Here is a 23,896-nt window from a genome sequence, read left to right as displayed (position 1 = left end):
CAAAACCACTTACTAACATAGACGTAGAAGATAACAGATGTAGAAGCCTACAAAGAAGATCTCCGTGGTAACTTATGATGAACAAATAATGAGATGCGGAGCAGGTTTTGTTCAGAGTTTGAGTTTAAATCTATTAGAAATTCTTACAGTATACATACAAGATCTGGGCTATCAACACCTACGCCCTGCCCGTGATCAGGTACCCTGCTGGGATAATAATCTGGCCAAAGGAGGAGATAGAAGCCACTGACATCAAGACAATGAACCTCCTGACCATCCATGGAGGGTTTCACTCCAAATCCAGCACCCTGGGGCTGTACGCTAAGGAAGGAGACCGGGGACTGGTGAGCGTCAGTACCACAGTCCAGAATGAGACAACAAACATCAACAAATATGTCAGGAAGATGGCCCCAACATGTGTTCAGTGAATACCTCACACAGCAGAAACCCAAGAAAGAGGAGGAAGAGGACGAACCATCATGGAAGGACAGGCCCCTGCACATTATGTACCTCCGGCAGATAAGAGGAGGTGGCTGATATCCAGAAACCCTACCAGTGGCTGGACAAAGCTGGACTGAATGACAGAGCACAGAGGCACTAATCATGGCAGCACAGGAACAAGCTCTGAGCAGAAGATCCATAGAGGCTGGGGTCTATCACACCAGGCAAGACCCCAGCTGCAGGCTTTGTAAAGATGCCCCTGAGACAATCCAGCACATAACAGCAGCGTGCAAGATGTTAGCAGGCAGAGCATACATGGAACGTCTTAACCAAGTGGCCGTCATAGTATACAGGAACGTCTCTACTGAGTATGGCCTGGAAGTCTCGAAGTCAAAGATCGAGCTAAGATCCTGTAGGATTTCCAGATACAGACGGACAGAATGGTGGTGGCTAACCAACTGGACATAGTAGTGGTAGACAAGCAGAAGAAGACGGTCGTAGCGATAAACCATACCATAACCATAACCATACCGACTGAGAGCAACATCAGAAAGAAGGAACACGAGAAGCTGGAGAAGTACCAAGGGCTCATAGAAGAGCTCGATAAGATGTGTAGGGTTAAGGTAACAGTGGTCCCAGTGGTAATCAGAGCACTAGGTGCAGTGATTCCCAAGCTAGGCAAGTGGCTCCAGCAGATCCCAGGAAAGTGCACCACGCAGCAAAAAACAATTTTTTAACTCAAGTTAGTCTCATTATTTTATTTGTTCTTGTGTTCTAAGCGGTCGATTCATTCAGAATTCAAGGCAGCACTTTACCTCGGCTTCAAGATCCTTTTGCACCAGCATGTGGTAATTTCAGAGTTGCAAGAGTTGTTTTTCTTGCAATACAATGACTCAACACTGGTTGACGCGATCAATTCCCCTGACAAAAATCCCCAAGCATTCCTTCCGCGCTAGCCAGATCTGGACAAGATCGAGACAAGAGGCAATAAGGTGTTGTACTATGTGAAAGGTGATAGAGACACGTTTTTCACTGATACAGTTTCATAAAAGAAAACAAAAGAAAAAATGGGTGCTCTGCTTACAGAAGGTAAATAGGTTGTCGCAAAGACAAGTGAAAGAAAAATCTATGATATGCCAGATTACATGGAAGCTATTTTAAGAAGACATGAACAAAGGTGTTCTGTGCTGGCTTGCCTTTTTAATGTTCCTCGGGCACAAAGTTTAAAATCACAACTTGACTGAATTAAGATTCAGCAACAGTGGAGCGCATTTCGATAGCAATGGCATAGATTTTGTGTGTGTAAAATAGCAAAAAGCATAAAAGGTACCACCTAGCCTTTTAATTTCTTTTTTTTTTTAAAGGTATGGAGGTGATTAATTACCTGATTTCTTCTTTTCTTTCGGTGACAAATAAACTTTTCTGAAACACTGATTAGAGAACAAATTGTTTACAAACACATCTGAATCTGCTTAAGGACATTACCCATTTTACAGCAAGGAGGAAACGTTGCTTAATCAGTCATGGAGTGTATGGCAAGTGAAGAAGAAATACTCCACCTTAGCACAAATCTAAAATCTTCCTTATGTCAGTTTTGAACATCTCTGCAGTCTTATGATTGTGCAATAAGAAACCTTATAAGGTTCAGTTCCCACAGAGGGAACAAACTCAGGTTTGACCTGCTTGTAAGTGGAGCCTGAATTTGCTCGCTTTGCTGGTTTCTGTTTGTCAGTCTGTGTTAACTGAAGAGAGACTCAGCTTTTTTCTATAGTTTCTTATTACACAAGCAAGGTAACTGGTTTATCTAGATCAATTCTAGATATCCAAATATCCTTGGGCAAGATACTAACCCCATGTTTGCCTACTGGTGGTGGTCAGAGGGCCCGGTGGCGCCAGTGTCCGGCAGCCTCGCCTCTGTCAGTGCGCCCCAGGGCAGCTGTGGCTACAATGTAGCTCGCCATCGCCAGTGTGTGAATGTGTGTGTGAATGGGTGAATGACTGAATGTAGTGTGAAGCACTTTGGGGTCCTTAGAGACTAGAAAAGCGCTATACAAATGCAGGCCATTTACCAATTCTGTATCCTGTACTGCAAAGTAAATTCAGTATATTCAGGAAACCTAGGGTTAGCTGGCTTCCCTTATCATGACTTCTTCAGTCTCAAGCATCACTGAGTGACAATGGGCCATGAGGTCAGTTTCATGATCATTAATATGCAAATTATCATTACCACTGATCAATGATCATGAGTACCAAAGCTGGTAGTTTAATAGTAGTCCCATCTACTTCTGTCCTGCAAGAAGTTATTAACTTAAACCAGTGGTTCTCAAAGTGGGTGGCGCAGCCCACTGGTGGGGTAAAGAGTTCTGACAGGTGGGGCGCAAGTTACCTGGCAGAAAGGTCATGCGGAACTAATGTTTAAAATCGGAATCACTTTTATGGTGGAAAAAAGAAATTTGTGGCAGTTACGTTAATAATATGCTTTGTGTGTAAGTCGACAGCCGTAATAAAGAAGTGTACTGAAAAGTGAAAACATGTGGTCGGGTCTGTCACGCATCATTTACAGTGGTGCAGAAACCTAGGATTGGGGCACTAAAGACCCGCCCACATGTTCGGACTTTTCAGTACACTTCTTTATTGCAGCTGTCGACTTACACACACGGTTGCACCTTTTCGGCTACAGCCTAAACGCATCATCAACAACAACAACAGGACCTAGTTTATTCTATTTTAAACTCTCACTAAATTAAATATATTTTTTAAATCTCTGTTCACGAGTTTCTAGATTTCTTTTTTTTTTTTATAAGACTAAAACTTACTTTATTTTTCCATGTCTGGCAATGTTCACATTCTGTTTAACTTGTTCAGTTTTTGCAGAAGTGGTGCAGTCTAATGAAGCAGTCTAGTGACAAAAGTCACAAATAGTTGTTTGAAAGATGTTTGTTTAAAACAAAAATTACTGAAGGATTCATTGTGAATGAATGTATCTAAATAAAGTTGCAGCCAGGCTTTTCTGTCATTATTTTGTTTAGATGGGGCGTGAAAATATTTCTTCGTGCCATGTGGGGAATGATGTAAAAAGTTTGAGAACCACTGACTTAAACAGTGTGTGTACTTTTTTTTTCCAGAATTGGCTGCAGCAACTGTAGTACTTTTAAATTGTTGATATTTATTGGCTCTTCTTGTGGAGAAATGCAGGCTTAGATCTGTTGATTGTAACTGGTTATGTGTCGCCAACAACGCCTATTACTCACGGGTGTGGTAGCATGTAGATTAGTGGTTCTGGTTTTGTTTCATTATGCAAATATACTTTTCATGAGGTTGGGGAAACCTGCAGTGAGAAGAGTCTGAAAAAGTCACTTGGATGAGTGAAATGTGAAATGTTTCTCGCACTGAAAATACTACATTCAAATGAAGAGAATCAGCTTTCCTTGCCTGGATGACTTAGCATGCATGATGAGGCTAAAACAGTTTTACACATCATAAGGAAACATTTAAGCAACACTTTCATTTAATAGTATCTGATCTATTTCTATTCTAATAGGAGAACCTATTAACTTACACAGTGCATGTTCTTTTTTCTAGAATTGGCTATAGCAAATGTAGTACTTTTATATTGCTAATTTATTGGCTATTGTGGAGAAATGCATGCCTGGACCTGTACATGTTTGCAATTGGTCATGTGTCGCCAACAGCTCCTATTACATACGTGTGCACACCTCCTACTTTATTAGAGCAAGCCTAAATTCCAGTTGAGTTACCAGCTAACCAACATCTTACTCACTGTTGTGTCCGTATTAACTGCATTTACAGTTGAACGATTGTTCTGTGGAATCATTCTTTTAGATCTGCCAGATAATGATCTCTGGAGTATCTCCAACTGACCTTCTTTTTCTTTTACCTATCTTGACATGCCCTGGCAAAAAAAAAAATGAATTTACAGGTTGTGTTTTTAAGGGAAGCCACTGTTAATTAAATTAATGGTGTAATCATAATCTACTGTTCTTGCTGGAACAAGACAATATGAATATGTCCGCAGAATCATGCAGCTGAAGCAATATCTCTTGAAAAAATGCCAGTTGTTGGCTTTAAAGATAAATGTCATCTTTTTTTCTTGAATTCTTGTCCAATTTGTCTTTTTATAAACAAGTTCTAATAGCTGTCAGACACCAAGGACCTTATACAACGGAGGAGATGTGAGACATCTAATATTTAAGGCTCTTTCTGTCATGGTCCCTGTGCCTCCCAGGCCAGCCCAGTGTGGCCACAAGTGTTTGTTGTTTTACTCTCTCTCTGCTCCCCTCGCCTTGCTCTCTCTCTCTCTCTCTCTCCTACCTGTCTGCCTGGGCGGAGCTCTGATTGGGTCCCCGCCCTTGGCCCACGCAGTGTTGCCAACTTAGCGACTTTGTCGCTATATTTAGCGAGTTTTCAGACTCCTTAGTGACTTTTTCTCTAAAAAAAGTTGCTAAAAAAAGACGTGAAAGCGCATATCGCTTTTACTCTCAACAAGCAGCGGGTGCTGCAACGCAGTCAGTTCTTCTTTTACTCTTTCACTCTTATGCTGTTTTGTGGATCACAAGGTTTAAAACTACTTATAAACACACACACACAAAGTAACTCCACCAGAGTGCCTATTTCGGGTCACTTGTGCCGGTCCAAGCCCGGGTAAAGGAGGCTTGGCTTTTTGTGACATTGTGACATTAAAAAAAAAAAAATTGCTAAAAGAAATTTAATTTGTAGTTCTAAATAAACTCTAAATGCATTTAGGACGTTTTTTACTCACTTTATGTCTCTTCCACGATGTTATTTCTCTCTCCAACAACATAGGTTACAATTAGATTAGCATGACCAATTATGCAAATTAGGCGATGACGTCATTTAGCAACTTCTAGCGACTTTTAGGACAACCAATAGCGATTTTCCTTACTGAGGAGTTGGCAACACTGGGCCCACGCACCTGCAGCTGATCTCCGGTGATTTGCAGCTCTTCTTAAGGCAGGGGCCCTGGTGTCCCTCCCCCCCCCCCTTCACGTGTACATATCGCACCAGTGTGATTAATAAAGTATTGTTGAACCGTGCTTTCTCAGTCTCCACCACCGTGACACTTTCAAGATAGAGTCGGACATTAATTGCTTGAAACTGAAATAAAAAGTAGCAGACAAAATAATCCACAGAAATTAATGTACATAAAAGGTTTATTAATCTCTTTGGGATAGGCATAATAAGGCTGCTGCAATTATAGCAAGGATTATGGCCCAGACTGGATTCACAGCAGCACCACCTACATGACTAAAAAGAAAAGCAAGCCTTGCTATGTCATCACCATCTTGAAATACCTCCAGGCCCTCATTTGCAAAGCTATTTTGAATGTGTTAGAATGTTAACTTTAATTTCAGTGGTCAATGAGGCATAAAAACAACATGTATGGAGTCTATACAATTAAAATATTGTGGCGGGGTGTGGTTTACGGTGCTGCTGCAGGGGAGATGGACGCACCTGCACGTGTTCTGCAATCTCACCTCGCTGGATAGCTGCAGCCACGAATTGTGTGTAAAGCAAGCGAGTGCAAAATAAAGATGCTGAAAAGCATGCAAACATTGTCAGATCTGCTGTAGTATTGTTACAAATATATATATATATATATATATATATATATATATATATATATATATATATATTTAATATAGATAGATAGATAGATAGATAGATAGATAGATAGATAGATAGATAGATAGATAGATAAAGGACCTCAGATGTACACAAACTCCTACATACATGCATACACCTGCAATTTGCCTGTTTTGTGTGAGTACACTGTTGAGTACACTGTTGACAAATCCCTAGTCTGTGAAGCACAATTTCAACAAATAATATTCTGAAGAGGAACTCAAGAGGATTAAAACTTTCACCCATATTCCTTCTTCCAGTATTGCATCGTTATTTCATTTATGCTTTGTGAAAGTGCAGTGTTTTGATAAGGGCAGTCACCACACCCCAACGCTGAACAACACACAAAGACTGAGAGGCGTCATTGCAGACAGATGATATAATGCTGCATTCCTCTGCGCAAATTCTGAGAAGACATTCGTTATACCTTGTGGTATTCATGCTACATACTTGATTTTAAAGCTCCACCCTTGAGTCCAATGGTCAATATCCATATTTTACATTCACCTACATCTTTAGTTTCTTTAGGACTTTTTTTTTTTTGTTACATCTTTAGGACTTTTTTTAAAATCATTTGGTAAGTTTCAATACCTGTCAGCTTTGAACTGAGAATGAAATAACTGTCCCCGAATTGAAACAAATGCTTTTTTCTATTTCAAATAAGATTCATTTAAAAAAAAAAAAATCTCGTAAATACTTAGTACTTTGAAAATATTTATGTGAAACATATTCTGAATCATATCCAACACCTGCTATTGATCAATTTATCATGTTCGCACTTACTTTAATACTCCCACAGAGTAAATCGAAGCCCGAGGGAATTTCTTTTTTTTTGTCAACTCAACCGGTTTAGACTACTTCTCCAAATTTCACAACACCAAATATAAAATGATGTGTTGAAATAGTATTTGGAAACCCTCCAGGAGTGTCTGATGTTCACTTATGTAGGCATACTGAAAAAAAAAAAGGAAAGGGCACTTTTTAAATTTCAGGACAGCATTGAGTCAGTTCTAGTGATGTGTCGGTCGCGAACGAAATGGCTCTTAGAGCCGGATCTTTGACGTGAACGACGTGAGCTGACTCCTTATCGCAAGCCGTGGGGTTTTTTTTCTCTCGCACTGTTTTTCGCTTCACTCCGCATGCGAGCCTTGTGTTTTGCGCTGGGAAGAGGGGGGAGAGCCAGGGACAACAACGTCACATTAGAAAGGTATAGTAATCATCCACAACTATTTTCAGTTGCAGATGATAAAGGATTCAGAAAGTTTAGTCATGCAGGCCCATATGACAGAGAATATGCATCATCTTTTAGTTTTCATATTTTAATTTATATTTAATTGTGTTGTGGTTTGCAGTGTTTTGTGTTGTTTCACTTTAAATTTGTTTAAAAGGAAAAAGCTGAACATTTATAAATAAAAGTATATTTACTGTGCCCCCTAGAGACAAAGCACATACAAACACGTATGAACTCCGAAGGACGTACAAACTCCGAAGCACGTACAAACTCTAAAACACGTAAAAACTCAGAAGCACATAAAAACTCAAAACACGTACAAAACACAACAGAAGTGCTCCAGGGTGCTAGGGGCAGTGTTGAGCTTTTGTTACCTGGTGGCTACACAAGCCAGCAAGTACCAACGACCGGATTTGGTGTGTGGTAGTAACAGGTAAATTAACTTTTTTTTTTTAATTATTTGAATATATATGAGTGCTTGTGTATAAATTGTTACGACCCGTCTAGGGCCAGGCCATAACATGAGCGAGGCACTCGCTTCCCTCCCCAAGACCCAAGCAGTCACACGCAACAAATCCGTTAGATGTGAAGTGATTTATTTACAAGGTGAATAAAGAGAACCAAAACGGGAGTGTCAACACTTCAGGGTGAGCCAAGGCCAAAACAATAAACAAAACAAACCTACACAAATCCCGCACCCCTGACCTCACCAAAATAAAGTCAAAATAAAGACAGAGTCTGACCTCCTTAACCAACTCAAAAACAGGGGAAAACGGGTGATCAAAATAAACGGCAGCTCACCCCTACCCACTCCACTTCCACAATTTTCGCACGTATACTGCAGCCAGCGGCTACCACAAGACTACTGCTGGGTGATGAGGAGAAATGCGAGGACCTCTCCCACTGTAGCGCTCCAGCCTCCTTTTATTGGGCGGGTCCTCCAGCTGGATCCAATCACGCCGGGGCAGTAAGTCCACGCACCAATCGGAACAGGGACCTGGCACAGCTAAATTAACATAGACAAAAACACAGCACCTGCACAAACAAACACACGGACATACAAGTTCGTAACACCCCCTTCCATAAGAATTAAACAATCCTTCTAGTGTTTAATCCTAGACTACAAAATTGCTCTCGACAGGGCGTCCGCGATGACATTTTCCGTCCCTTTCTTATGCCTAATCTGCAGGTTGAAGTCTTGCAAGAGAAGGGACCAACGCATAAGTCTCTGATTTGAGTTCTGCATCTGGGAGAGAAAAACCAATGGGTTATGGTCAGTGAACACTTGAACAGGGATAGAGCTGGATCCGATATACACCTCGAAATGCTGTAGGGCTAACAACAAGGCAAGGGCTTCCTTTTCAATGGTACTGTAGTTCATCTGATGTTTGTTGAATTTTTTTGAAAAGTAACAAATTGGGCGATCCACGCCGCAATGGTCTTCCTGCATAAGGACAGCTCCTGCACCAACCGCACTAGCGTCAACCTCGAGCTTGAAAGGGGACATGAAATTCGGGGCCGTAAGAACAGGGGAACTGCACAGTAATGCTTTCGCAGACTCGAAAGCAGTCTGACAAACAGGCGCCCACACAAAAGGCTTCTTCGGACTGATCAAATCGGTGAGAGGAACGACGACAGTGGCAAAGTTCTTACAAAACCCTCTAGGCTGTCCCGCATAGACAGACCAGAGCAAACTTCCTGAGCCTTACCTGTGAATTTACACAGCAACATCACCCCCCACACATCTTCAGGCCACTGTAATGCAGTTGCTATGCTTTCAAATACACTGAAGAAGCTCTCAACACTGGATTCACAGAAAACGGGAACCAGGTGGATGGTATTACTTACAAACGAGCTTCTAGACACCTGTTCACCAACAGACGTAGGCCCAGTGCTCGTCAGCTCCAGCTGATTCAACTGGAACGCCATTTCAGCCTGAAGAAAACCACCCCACACACCTGTGCCAGTTCTCACAGGCTAGCCAACAATAAATGGTAACCGAACAACTTACTCTTCTTGACCAACTTACCTTTTGCTACACACACATTAACAAATACAACCTACCCAGTTCCTAAGCACAACAAACTTTACCTACCTATCTTCTGGAGCGTGCTGGGCTCGAGGCAACTTGAAAGGCAGAACTTCAGCGACCGGAGCCCTGAATTGCCTACCCCCAACAGGGAACTAATCCCCGCCCAGGATTACTCCGAAAATAAAAAAGGCAAAATAACAAAAGAGTGCCCGAAGGAAGAACTTAAAACGAAGCTCAGCTGGACACTCACCTAACTAAACTGGGAAGTTGAACCTCTAAAGGCGAAAAAAAAACCCCAAGATAATCAAAAACCAATTCCAACTCAAAACTCCCTTTTCAACGATCCCGGACGAGCCCCCACTTGTTACTTCCCCCTCCCCGCCTAGACCCCTCAGGGGAACGTAACAAAATACACAAACAATACACACATGCTTTCAACTGTGTAATTTAAGTGATCTAGTAGCTCTGTTTTGGAAGTTCAGTTCATGCTAGAAATGTGTTTTGGAGTTTGTACGTGCTTTGTCTCTAGGGGCCACTGCATATATTTATATATAAACATATATAAATAAAACCACTTTTTTTTACATTATTAGTTGCTTTTGTGCATAATTTTATATTATTGTTAATAATAAATAAATTAAAGCAACAAAACAACCTGAAGAGCCGGTTCGGAGCCGAAAGAGCTGGCTCTTTTTAGTGAGCCAAGCCGAAAGAGCCGGTTCAACTTCTGAAACACTGATCTGGCCAGTTAAGTAATAGAGGGGTTGTTAATCAGTTTCAGTTGCTTTGGTGTTAATGAAATTCACAACAGGTGCGCTAGAGGGGCAACAATGTGACAGCTCCCAAAAGCCGGAATGGTTTTACAGATGGAGGTCACTGAAGTTTTTTTCCTCTTCATCTTTTCAGGCTGTTTTTTCAGTAGTTTTGCATTTGGCTAGGGTCAGTGTCACTACTAGTACACTGTTCCAAAAAATGTCAAAGTATCTTACTGTATATTCTACAGTTTTGTACTGTCTTTCTAGAATATCATTAAATTTACATAAGGAGACTGTGATTTTACATGTCATAGGTAAAATAACATAACATCACTGTAAATACAGTAAAACACAATTTACTTGTTTTTTTACATATATTTTTTTGTACATATATTTTTTTGTACATATGCATATTTAGATTGTAAAAATACATTCAAAAATGTATCATAATTTCACAAATATTTGTCTGTTATGTGAGAGAATGATCTGTTAAATTCAAATGTAATAATATGGAAAATATATATAAAATGATCGAAAATTAATGAGAATAATCAATAATTAAAGGAGTATTTGAATTATAATTTTGCTGAAAATTTCATGTCATCTAGGTCTGATTCAATAATTCAGAGGTAACAAGTGAAAATATAATTAATAGGAATAAAAACTAAAAAAAAAACCATATAAAACATTGCACGGCTAACTATATATTTTAAAAAATAAAAAAATAAATGTAGAGGTAGGAATTGCAATTAATATTAATCTCAAAGTGTTCACAACATTCCTTTTTTTTTTTTTTTTTTTTTTTTGAAGCTCTGCCATCACGTGTTCACAACATTCCTGAACAGAAATAGGCCTCTGCACCTGGGGTGAGGGTGTGGCCATGAAAACAATGTGACATGTCATTGGATGTTGGTACACATAATAACATGACGCTAAGCATCGGCCAATGAATGTGAACTATAACAACCACAAGGTCGCGGGTATGGCTGTACTGTAGGAAAAAATCCTAATGTAAAAGTATTTTACTGTGAATTTTACAGTTTTGTTCTGTTCTTCTAGAATATCATCAAGTTACGTAAATAGACTGTGATTTCACATTTCAAATGTAAATTAACGTTAAATCACTGTAATGTAAGAAAACATAATTTTCATGATTATTAAATGTTTCTGTCTGTACATATGCATATTTAGATACAGATTCACAAATGTATCACGATTTCACAAATATCTGTCCATTATTTGAAAGATTGAACTGTTGAATTCAAATGTAATGCCATGGAAAAGTATATAACATGATTCCTATAAGCTTGTGTTACATCACATAAGTACAGTGGGGCAAAAAAGTATTTAGTCAGCCACCGATTGTGCAAGTTCCCCCACTTAAAATGATGACAGAGGTCAGTAATTTGCACCAGAGGTACACTTCAACTGTGAGAGACAGAATGTGAAAAAAAAATCCATGAATCCACATGGTAGGATTTGTAAAGAATTTATTTGTAAATTAGGGTGGAAAATAAGTATTTGGTCAATAACAAAAATGCAACTCAATACTTTGTAACATAACCTTTGTTGGCAGAACAGAGGTCAAACGTTTACTATAGGTCTTTACCAGGTTTGCACACACAGTAGCTGGTATTTTGGCCCGTTCCTCCATGCAGATCTTCTCGAGAGCAGTGATGTTTTGGGGCTGTCGCCGAGCAACACGGACTTTAAACTCCCGCCACAGATTTTCTATGGGGTTGAGGTCTGGAGACTGGCTAGGCCACTCCAGGACTTTCAAATGCTTCTTACGGAGCCACTCCTTTGTTGCCCGGGCGGTGTGTTTTGGATCATTGTCATGTTGGAAGACCCAGCCTCGTTTCATCTTCAAAGTTCTCACTGATGGAAGGAGGTTTTGGCTCAAAATCTCACCATACATGGCCCCATTCATTCTGTCCTTAACATGGATCAGTCGTCCTGTCCCCTTGGCAGAAAAACAGCCCCATAGCATGATGTTTCCACCCCCATGCTTCACAGTAGGTATGGTGTTCTTGGGATGCAACTCAGTATTCTTCTTCCTCCAAACACGACGAGTTGAGTTTATACCAAAAAGTTCTATTTTGGTTTCATCTGACCACATGACATTCTCCCAATCCTCTGCTGTATCATCCATGTGCTCTCTGGCAAACTTCAGACGGGCCTGGACATGCACTGGCTTCAGCAGCGGAACACGTCTGGCACTGCGGGATTTGATTCCCTGCCGTTGTAGTGTGTTACTGATGGTGACCTTTGTTACTTTGGTCCCAGCTCTCTGCAGGTCATTCACCAGGTCCCCCCGTGTGGTTCTGGGATCTTTGCTCACCGTTCTCATGATCATTTTGACCCCACGGGATGAGATCTTGCGTGGAGCCCCAGATCGAGGGAGATTATCAGTGGTCTTGTATGTCTTCCATTTTCTGATGATTGCTCCCACAGTTGATTTTTTTCACACCAAGCTGCTTGCCTATTGTAGATTCACTTTTCCCAGTCTGGTGCAGGTCTACAATACTTTTCCTGGTGTCCTTCGAAAGCTCTTTGGTCTTGGCCATGGCGGAGTTTGGAGTCTGACTGTTTGCGGCTGTGGACAGGTGTCTTTTATACAGATGATGAGTTCAAACAGGTGCCATTCATACAGGTAACGAGTGGGGGACAGAAAAGCTTCTTACAGAAGACGTTACAGGTCTGTGAGAGCCAGAGATTTTCCTTGTTTGAGGTGACCAAATACTTATTTTCCACCCTAATTTACAAATAAATTCTTTACAAATCCTACCATGTGAATTCATGGATTTTTTTTTCACATTCTGTCTCTCACAGTTGAAGTGTACCTCTGGTGCAAATTACTGACCTCTGTCATCATTTTACGTGGGGGAACTTGCACAATCGATGGCTGACTAAATACTTTTTTGCCCCACTCTATTATTATCATTGCTATTTAGGGCGATCGTGGCTCAAGAGTTGGCAGTTCGCCTTGTGATCAGAAGGTTGCCAGTTCGAGGCCCGGCTCGGACACTCTCGGTATTGTGTCCGTGGTCAAGACTCTTCGCCTACTGGTGATGGCCAGAGGGGCCAATGGTGCGATATGGCAGCCTCACCTCTGTCAGTCTGTCCCAGGGCATGCAATCCATTATTATTTAAACCAACTGTTAACTGTATATTTCTGTACATTTACATATTATGATTCATATTGCCACATTCATTGACATTGTTTTTAGGTTATTTTTATTGTTTGGTCACGTTAAAATGTTCCTAATTTAATGCCTAAAAGCACTTGGAAAAGGCAGAATCCCATGTAAAATTAGCGCAACAAACTGTATTGTCATTACTGGAAATAACCGTATTTTTATGAGAAAGTTATTTTCTGTGATTTTACAGTAGTATTTTGGCGACCCAGCTCCCGGAATATTACCGTTTTTTTTAAGATATTTTTTTTAACAGTGTAGCATGAAGCGATGCCTGGACCCTACAGAGGTTGCAGAGGTAGTCCAACTCCTCCAAGATGCCACATCAATATGTTGTATTACAGGGTTTGTAAGAGAGCTGGACAAGGACTGTAGAGGGTACTTAACCCATCTGCTCCTTTGTGCAAGAGGGAACAGGATGAGCTCTGTCAGAGCAAAAAAAAAAATATCTGATGAGCAGAACGGTGGGGTGAATCTCTCTGACAAAACAATCAAAAACAGTCTTCATGAGGGTGGCCTGGGAGCCCATTTCTTCTGCCGGGCACTGTGCTCACTGCTGGGCACCATGAAGTCTAACTGGCATTTACCACAGAATACCAGAATTGGCAGGTTCACCACTGGTGCCCTGTAGTGGTGTGCGGTTCAATTCTTCCGATACCAGCAATTTATGTTCTAGAATCGATTCTCATATTATAATATCGATATTTTAGTACTCTGGAGTAAATTTGTAGTTTTTCCATTAAAATGAACGCAGTGGAAAGAAACTATATCATTCGGATCGTCTAATTTGGAAGGAACTACTTCCTCTTACGCCTTTCATAGTCATATGCGAAATACAGCTGTATAAATGTGTCACAGCCCCTGGCGTGCACACTTACAACAATGGCTGAGCGCAAACAAAGTCATGTTTTGCCTCCACAAACAGCCAAGACGCAGTTTGTGATATATGTGGCAAGACAGTGAGGTGTTGTGGCAACACCACTGACCTCGTCAAACACCTCGGAGTAAATCATATCACAGAATATGATGAGCTTATGTTGAGGCGAACTGAAGAGGATGAGAAGGGCAGGTGCTGCTAGGGCGAGACAGACGTCTCTCGCGGAGTTCATAGTGCTGCAGGCAGGCAACATGTTCAAATAGCTCACAACTTCAGGTTTTTTTTTTATTTCTATATGATTATTCTGCATTATTAAGCAATAAAAACAAGTTGTCTGATGTCCTCTAATCATTATGAAGCAATATGGTTATGTTATTATTACAATTACATAATACAATTATATATTGTATTATGTAATATAATGAAACATTAAGTTTTTGTACAGAGTATCGGTATCGGATCAGTATCGCCGATACCACCCTGAATTTTACTTGGTATCGGATCGGAAAGGAAATCAGTGTATCGCACATCACTAGTGCCCTGTGCTTTTCACAGATGAGTGCAGGTTCTCCCTGAGCACATGTGACAGACCTGAAAGGGTCTGGTGAAGTCATGGAGAACGTTATGCTGTCTGTAACATTGTTCAGGATGACCGGGTTGGTGGTGTGATCTGTGATTGTCTACACTGAAAAAAATATGTTGTTGGATTTACTTAATTCAATGGTGGACATTTGTTGCACACAGATGTTTTGCTTTGGCAGCAACTTAAACAATTGAGTTAAATTAACACAATTTATTCATGTTCAATAAACCTGTGCAATTTGTGTTGATAAAATGTGACTTAAACATGTTTTGATGAAGTAATTTGAGCTCTTGAAATATTTTAATCCTTCACAATTTTCTCACTTTATCCCAACACCATTCAATAACTTTTACCCAATACTACTTGGTCACTTAAATACTACATGTTATCTTCAAATTACATTTTGCTATTATATTCTAGTATCAAATACACAATTTTCAAATGGAGGCCTTATAACAGATTATATTGTCCTCTTCCAAGATGGTTGCTGGCATCCACCAGTAACCTTTCAAAACAAAATGTCTAATTTCACTGCATTGACAGTAGGTAAAGAATTAAACTGACATTACTCCACTACTGAATCTATATAAACCAACAGTTAAATAATGTCAGTTCTTCCGTCTTCTCTGGAATCAATCACAGCAAAGAAATTAGACTCTTTCTTTTGAAAAATGTTGGGAAAGAACAAATCAAAACATTCTATTTAAGGCCTCTGACGTCAAGATTCAGTTAAACAACAATTATAACTAAACAATTTGAGGTAATGTTAGTTTCCATTAACATTAAATTAGGTTACTGAATTGGCAAACACCTTCCTATTAACATTACCCATTTTACCCCAATAACTAAAGAAATTAGCACTTGCAGGTCAAAACCTTTATTCAAGAGATGCAAAAATAACATTGATACAGTGACTGTCAAAAATTACAGCACTAATCATACTGTGACATCTTGGTTCAAAACAGCACACTTAGAAATATTCAACGTTCCTTACTTCAACTGAATGAAACTGAAAATACCATTTCACACGACCCATATGGGATATTTAGACTGCATAACTGTTCATGCTACATCTCTTCACTAGTAAAAGAAAGAAAAAATACAAAGAGAAATTAAAAAATGCTGCCAAACAGAGAACTTGTACAGAGTAAAAGGAAAAACAAACAACAACAACAACAAAAAAACGGCTCGTCCTCATGGCAGTTGCAGTGTATATAAAAATGAACCCTGCGATCTGTTCCTGGAATTGAGCTTCAAAAATGCAGCAGAACAAGTGTGAGATTTAAATGTCTTCTCACCTAGAGCTGATCAGCTTGCATGCATAACAGTGAGCTTTCATTGCAGGAGCAGTTTTGTCTTAGTTGTGAACTTTTCTTGAGCGCTGAGTTGCTTCCAACTCCATTACCACCCTTTGAATCACCTCAAAAGTGTAGCAGAGCTGTGATGGGTAACTCATATTGAAGGAATAAAAAAGGTCCAAACAGCATGGCTACTGCAAAGGTCACGTTATCCAGATCTTGAAGAACTACTATACCCTCGATGATGATGCCAACATCAGAAAAGTCATTGCCTGGTGCATCCTCTGGAGACAGATGTTCATTGTGGTTTTCTCAATCTGTGCAGTGGCCTCAGTCAAGTCCTGGTTAAACACAAAACATTTTTTTAAGATTCCCTTTTAAACTCATCTCTTTTGAATCTACCAGTTCTAATGTTAGAGTAATTTAAACCAATGCAAGCAACATAGTAAATAGCTATAGCCAAAGAGTGGCCTGCCATGCTGCCATTCATGGTCTAACAGAGTTTCTAAGAGAGGGTGAAAAACATAATTTTACATTCGTTTTTGTTAGAAAGACACCGGCCCATCAGAAATCCAGGTTTTGTCACTCAGAAGATGTTAGAATTTAGACTTTCAGCCCCACAATTTGGTTAGCTGTTGGTCTTTTTTTTTTTTTTCAAACAAAAGCTAATGTAAATATTGGTGGGATTTTCCTTTGTTCACTAGAATGACAAATTTAAAGTTTTTTCACACTGATGTGACCCCTAATACAGGGGTGGGGCCTCAAGGGCCGGCGGCCGAGTTCACTACCAGGCCTCATGTGAACTTCAAATTATTAAAGAGGACTACTGGTCCTAACCAGTCCAATGAGGATCAAGTGGATAACTAAATGCATTTTTAAATGTTGCAAAGCCACAATCTACTCATAAAACACTCACCATGAACTCCTGCACCAAGATGTTGCAATTGTCTTTCACACAGATGCGGAGCACTTTGATGAGGGACTCCCTTCGAGCATTAATGTCATCCTAAAGTATTATAACAAAGAAAACAGAGATTTGTGAACTTTTCAGTAGCACAGAAGAAAATGATCCCAGACAAAAACTTAAACCAGTCAACATGCAACACCAGCATCTACAAAGCAATATCAAAAGTTCCTGTTTGACATCAACTTTATGGATATATAGTTTCCAGAACATTTATTTTTTTAAAAAGATCAATTTTTCTCAGTGGGCCAGTAAATGCATGACGAAAATTATGGCATCCTTTCGGTGGAATCAGTACTCACAGGTAATAGTTGACTGTTTCAATGGATGCAGCATAAAAATCTTTTACTGACCTAATGCAATACATATACACTTTGTAGTTAAAGAATTTTAAAGTTCTTACTGTCATTATGGCAGCTACATCCTTTAGCTTTGTGCCCTGTTCCCCCGATCACTTTGCAAACACTTTCAGCAGACTGTCAGAGAGAAACTCAGCTCCGTCAGAAACCTTGACTGTAAAGGCATGGTTGGGATGCACTGGAATGCTGCATTTCATCTGAAATGACATAAAATTATTTTGAAATAACAGCAGGCACTGTGCTTGGTTAATAATCAGTAATGTTTTGTTGAATAAAAACTGTGCTTCCAGATCTTATGGGATTAAAAAAATCCAAAGATGTTTATTTCTGATTTGCAACCCAAGAACCCACAAGTTACAACCTCATTTTAGTTCAAGTGTGCATTAATGTGAGTCCAGTAATCACCTTTCTGACAATACATACAGGTATAAGTCAAACCTATGGCAGATTTTGGATTTCTCAGTTGTATTAATAGGGTGGTCTATTTGAGTATGCATGCACCTAATAATTATAAAAAACCTATTATAATTAAGTTACAGAAACCTTAAGCGAAAACAGAATATACTTTCTTACCATAACACCTTGAACCCACAATCCATCAGCTGACTCCTGGTGAAATGCAGAATAGATGTGGTCTCTCAATGTGCATCAACAAAAACAAAAACAAAAACAAAAGGACAGCAGGTGAGGGCAGGAGGGGTAGGGATGTAAGCTAGCATAATACCGCTGATGATATTAGCTAAAGCTGTTCAATGTCCAAAATCTCACTAACACCACGGTGCAGTAAATACACAATGTAACTGAAGAGTCAGTTGACAAATCTATTCACACAGAAAACCAAATTATGTTATGAGTGCCTCGCAATTAGGTTTAATGTGATATTACGGCTCTTGTGCCAAAGACAAATTCAAATGAAAAAGCGCCAATTCTTTGACAACAGATAAAACAGCAAATAAGCTAACGGCTCTTTTTTAGCATGTTACATGGCGGCACTTTAGACGTTTAACTACATTTGGCTGAAATATGGTAAATATTAATTCAAAAAATCAAGACATACCAAAAAACGTAGAGTTGGCTGCTCGACTTGACTGAGATGGATGCATTTTTTAAACCACGATCCAAAGCCCGCGAGATGAAATCACGCGTGGTTTCACGAGATTTAACGTTGCTATCTTATTGACTTACTTCACCTGAACATGATATGAACAATTTAATACACCCTTTCTGCATATCATGTCGTTTTTACACTATATAGTTACATTTATCTTTAAAACATGAGGCAATTGTGTTAAATACATGCAAGATGCTTACATAAATCCAAGAGATGGCCAGTCCCTTTTTTTCAGTGTAGAGATTGTTTGGCTTTGTAAGCATTTTTTATTTGGAGATTATGTCTCCATTATGGGCATAACGCACAGAGCTGATTTCAAGTTGAAATCCTTGAAGCCATTGTCAGTCTTTTCGTTGGGGCAGTGGGTGCTTTAAATTTACACCACTAATGAGCCCCCACACTCATCTGGCCTATATCCAACACATCTGGGACACTATGTTTCGGTCCATCTGATGTTGCACCTCAGATTGTCCAGGACCTCAGTGATGTCCTGGACAGACCTGGGAGGAGATCCCATGGGACACCATCATCGTCTCATTAGGAGCATGCACAAACACTATCAAACATGCATACAAGGCACGTGGGGGCTAGAAAAACTACTGAGTACTATTTTGAGTTGCTGCAGTGATATTTTTGCAAAACAGACTAGCCTGCTGCATCCTTTTTTTTTTTGTTTTTTACTTTAAATTATTAATTTAGTTTCTTTACATTTTTTTGAGCAGTGTGTTATTGTTCAGGGACCTTTTTATAATTTCCAATAATTTCCACTGGTTTCCTCATTATTCTACCAATATGTGAGGCATTTGACAGGAGTACACGGTTTTCGGGCGCATGCTGAAGAGCAAGTTGAACTGGTTTGACGATAGAAATCTCAGCACAAAGACGTTAGAGTAAACACCCTCACTCCTAGTTTCTCACATTGTCACACAGGCACTGGAGATAAGTTCATGACTGACACGACAACAGACTAGCAGCAGCGATCTTTGTTTGTTTCAAATCATCTGGAGAGAGTACAAACCACTATAATCGAGTAGTAGCAGACAGCTTTTTCTCTGGTGTATTTGGCCAATGAAATAATCTTACCTATCCTTGTTCTCTTAATGGAAACACAGGTGAGTAACAATATTTCTGATAGAATCCTACAAATAGTCACCCTATAACTGCATTTAAAAAATCGTTTTAAAAAGTATTCATCATTTAGTATTTTTCAGTCTCTAGTCACCTTTGTGGTAGAGCCGTTGTGTATTTGTCAGAGAAAACAAGCAATGCGACGATATAGTAGGAGAGCACTGGCAACCCTTTAGATCGCATATTAATGGGACAAAAATAGCAAATCTGAGGGGACGAGTTTTATTTTACTGAGTTAAGTGCAAACATAATTAACCTCTGATATATAATCAGAAATTGGAATGTATTTGGGGATCATTAGTCCTGATGATTCGGCATTGTCACTCAGGAACCTCACATAGAGGTGTTTATCATATTTCACATAAATAACACACAAATATAAAAAGTTCACAGCATAAAATATTTTCTCCTGTTAACTGCATTTCCAGGAACAAGTGAACATGGCACACAATGAATTCAAAGAGGAGCAAACCAAAGAACTGGTGGAGGAGATCACAGAGGAACACTTTCTCAAAAATCTCTACCTTTTTATGAAGAAGAGAGAAACACCAATAGAAAGGATCCCACATCTGGGCTTCAAACAAAGTAAATATTATCTATTACAGCACATTTGGATTCACAGCTCAAGAATGTGTTAATTCACTGTTGTTTAATGTGAGAAAAAATAATGTATAAACACTTTAGAAAGTATGTTATATTCTCATTAGAAATATTTTTAATATTTCAAAAAGGAAATGTGTCTGTACAACATGTTTTGATAGAGAACCTACCAATAAATCAGTAGTAGCAACAAGAGTAAAGGAAACATCTGTAAAACTATGCTTGATTTGCAATTTGCTTCTCTTTCCTAATGTTTGTAGATGTAACTTTGGGTTAAATTTTGAGCTAGTAATCAAGATATAAATATTTGTTAAATTATTCATCAGGTCATTGAACAAAGATGAATTATTACAATTATCGAATCCAGTTTCTTTAAAATTCATCCATCATAAATGCCTTTTCTTTAAATGCTATGAAGATGCCATGAAGAACATGTTCTTCTTGCTACAGTTTCTTCATTCTGTTTTAAAACAAGTGCTAAAGCAAACCACTGCTATTAGCTTCAGCTCCGAGAAACTGTGATATTTAGTTCTCAGTTATTAAATGTTTTGTGAAAGTAATTTTTTTTTAAAGGGTTTCTAGTGAAATTAATATTCCTAAATTTGCAACTGTGTCAATTTTATTTTAACATGTATGTCTCTCCTTTTTTCAGTTGATTTATTTGTGATGTTCAAAACTGTCAATGACTTGGGCGGCTACCACCAGGTAATAATCGAATAATCTCGTTATTATGAGAATAATTTTGATGATCATGATGGCTATTATTATTATCATTAATAATAATAATAATAATAATAGTAATATTGTCATTGTAATAGTAAGTTAGTATTATAGTATAGTAGTATTATATTAAAGGTATTTTCAATTAAGCTTGCAGTAAAAATAATATTGCTAAGATGTCAAAACTCACAGTCACACTTTTGTATTTCTCTAGGTGACTGCTCAGCAATTGTGGAAACAGGTTTACAATACACTAGGTGGAAACCCTCGAAGTACAAGCGCAGCCACCTGCACCCGCAGACACTACGAGAAGTAAGTTCAAATTATGCCTGTCCGTCCATCTGGCTGTGAATGGGTGTTATATTGTCTTTATCTGATCCTTTTTTTTTATTTGTGTAGGCTGCTGCTGCCCTATGAATGCCACGTGAAAGGCATTTCCATCAGGTCCATGATGCCTCATCATCAGCTAAAGCCATTCCACTTTGTTGCCGGCTACAGTAAAGAAGAAGACGACGGTGTCCAGAGACCAGCGAAACGCAGGCTGGTATCCATACCAGTGTATCAGGTTGGTATTGGTTTTTACTGACATACACACACAAAAAATTATAACAAAATTGATTTATTGCTTTGCATTGATTAAAATTATAGAAATATTATTTATTATATTAAATGAAAAAGTATTCCATATTGAACAATTTACTCTTGTTGCTATTTAGAAAACCTTTCATTGTTAGTTAAATATTTTATCTTTAAAACACAATAAATAAATCATTACATTGAAGGAAATTTATGGGGGTTTTGTTTTGTTTTTTTGAAGAATGGGTTACATAGGAAGTTAAGAACCTCATGGATTGTACTGAAAATATGTAACAGGTGCCAAAGCCTTGTTAAAGTGAAGGCATAAAGAAAATAATGAACAACTATCAGGCTAACAGCAACACTGTGTAATTTTTATCAAGCAGGAATGAGAGTGGAATTACTTTCTTATGTAGCTCCATAACTACTCTTCAAACACCTGATGAACTGTTGTGTTTTTCTCCAGCAGAACCCTCATAACCTCCAGACAGACCAACACGGAAATCTCTTCCCTCTGTCTGTCCACTACCCTCCCTACTATCAGTCAAGCCCCACAGTTCTGCCTCCCTACATCCCTATGCCCCCCTCAATATTGGCCACACAACACCCACCTGCTCCCAAGCCCCAATTCCCTTACAGTCAACCTTGTGTAAACTCAACAGAGAGGGTGAAGGAACCATTAGAGCACTTGCGTTACCTGGCTGAGCGGTACAAGACCTCATCCGGACTGGCTGAGCCCCTGAACCTCAGCGTTAAATCATCAGGCCGGGACATCAGCAACAACCCTGTTTCATCATTTGCTCCACCTTCAGCCAGCAAGAACCCAAAGTTTTTGAACAAACCATCCACACTATATGCCCATCATCATACTGGGGCTCTGACAAATGAAGGCTCTGAGACACAAGATGGGGAGTCAAGTGATGGAGTTGCACCCTCTCCTTATACCATGAAAGCACAGGAGGAACAAGTTATTGATGTCGATATTACGGCACCCTCAAGCAGACCCATATATGACTCTGCTCTGCCACTGGGAACAGAGGCTGCTGCAGTGGCACAAAAACCCTGTTCTCCAAACACAGACCTTGCAGTCACGCCAAAAGAAGAGACAAAAGTGATTCCAGAAGTGATGGGGCTCAATCTTAGCCAAATACTGTCCAGTCTCCCTCAAGAGAAGGATGGCAAAATGGAAATTGAGTTACCCCTGTCAGTGTTTCATAAATTGCTCAAGATGTGCAAGTCCTCAGCAATGATGCATGAAAGTAAGGTTCCTCAGCCTACTCAGGAAGGACACCCTGCAGAAAGGAATTGGCCTAACGCAAACACTTTCCCTACCAAACTGACATTTCACACAAATCCCCAACGCCAAAGTTCTGCTGACGATCTAACATTCAGAAATGTGCCAAACCTCAGTCACAACAATAAAATCCAAAACCAATTCATGAGCTACAAGCCTTTGCCTTCAGGTGCCATTTTGAAAAATGCAGTAAACCAGGATGTCTTGTCAGAAGATCAGCAGGATATTAATAAGTCATACAACTCCAAGTCACCCAATTTCTGGGGTGCCCATAAGAGAGAGACCCAGTCATCCATTGAAGTGGAGAGCGACCCTAGTCCCCCCAGGACTCACCAAGACTTTTCTTATAAATTCTACGCAGGTGTCCAGGGAGGGAAGCAGCAGGCGGAGACGGAGCCTTCAGCTATGCTCATGGTCAATTCCAGCTCTGCTCCTCTCTTTCAGCTCACCACTGAAGAAGTCATGAAGCTGAAAAAAATCATCTCAAACTCATTGTAGAGACCAGTTAAGACAATACCACAAACACACCAACACCATGTTAAAGCTGGCTCAGGAGACAGTTTTATTTTTGAAAGATGTGTAAGCTATAACTGCAACGCTCTACACATTTACATGTAGTGAACACTATTTTATCCTTTCATTTTGTGAATCATTTCTCTTAATCCTCTTTTTTCACTTGTTTTTAAAGCATGATGCTATATCTGAACTTCACTATCCAAATGTGACATTTACTTGTTCCTTTTATTTAACATTTTCATAGTTGCAGTAGAATAAAAGACGTGTTTTCACTTTAGTGAAAAGAAGATACGTCAGTTGTCCTTTAGTGAGCATTGTTTTTATTTGTCATGCCTGAAGGCAGCTCAGTATCTCTTTTAATTTTTATTTATGTAATTACTACTCTTTGATTGAAAGCGTGGAATTTTAAGGTTTGACAACCACATTGAGAAAGAAGCGACACTCCCACTGCAGTAAACTTAGACGTTAATTTATTACGTGCAAATTGCTAATTAACATCACAAAAGTGCTGCGAAATCTATTATGATTAAATTTTATTTTATTTTATTAT

The 23,896-nt window shown here is 39.3% G+C and overlaps 1 protein-coding gene and 1 long non-coding RNA gene across 4 annotated transcripts; one reads left to right on the top strand and one right to left on the bottom strand.

The window, feature by feature from the left end:
- Positions 1-15,412: 15,412 nt before the first annotated feature.
- Positions 15,413-18,746, bottom strand: LOC146706167 (uncharacterized). 2 transcript variants are annotated; one of them, XR_014921454.1, is made up of 5 exons: positions 18,459-18,746; positions 17,975-18,038; positions 17,446-17,598; positions 16,995-17,084; positions 15,413-16,419 (listed from the first exon to the last, which is right to left on the bottom strand). It is a non-coding gene; the product is annotated as an uncharacterized LOC146706167 (long non-coding RNA). The 2 variants fall into 2 exon arrangements; XR_014921453.1 differs by having other exon boundaries at positions 17,975-18,746.
- A 665-nt stretch (positions 18,747-19,411) lies between these two features.
- On the top strand, positions 19,412-23,653 carry arid6 (AT-rich interaction domain 6). Of its 2 annotated transcripts, none has more exons than XM_085464228.1 (6): positions 19,412-19,624; positions 20,069-20,225; positions 20,893-20,945; positions 21,175-21,272; positions 21,360-21,525; positions 22,006-23,653. In XM_085464228.1, exons 1-6 carry the CDS (start codon positions 19,613-19,615, stop codon positions 23,326-23,328), a joined length of 1,809 nt encoding a protein of 602 aa, XP_085320354.1. In that variant the 5' UTR covers positions 19,412-19,612; the 3' UTR covers positions 23,329-23,653. The 2 variants fall into 2 exon arrangements, with proteins under 2 accessions (XP_085320354.1, XP_085320353.1); XM_085464227.1 differs by having other exon boundaries at positions 22,003-23,653.
- The last annotated feature ends 243 nt before the right edge of the window (positions 23,654-23,896 follow it).

The sequence above is a fragment of the Copadichromis virginalis genome, linkage group LG7 (assembly GCF_057382275.1).
Source record: "Copadichromis virginalis isolate Kocher_CV1m ecotype Utaka linkage group LG7, C_Virginalis_male_GT1.1, whole genome shotgun sequence".
Classification (NCBI taxonomy): domain Eukaryota; kingdom Metazoa; phylum Chordata; class Actinopteri; order Cichliformes; family Cichlidae; genus Copadichromis; species Copadichromis virginalis.
Note: the sequence above shows the minus strand (reverse complement) of the source record. Positions and strands in the feature narration are given on the sequence as shown.

What these genes read in the sequence shown, in the direction of transcription:
- arid6 (XM_085464227.1), top strand. An exon ending in ACCCGCAGACACTACGAGAA is followed by an intron (nt 21,273 to 21,359) that starts GTAAGTTCAAAT and finishes TTATTTGTGTAG; the next exon opens with GCTGCTGCTGCCCTATGAAT. An exon ending in TATCCATACCAGTGTATCAG is followed by an intron (nt 21,526 to 22,002) that starts GTTGGTATTGGT and finishes GTTTTTCTCCAG; the next exon opens with CAGAACCCTCATAACCTCCA.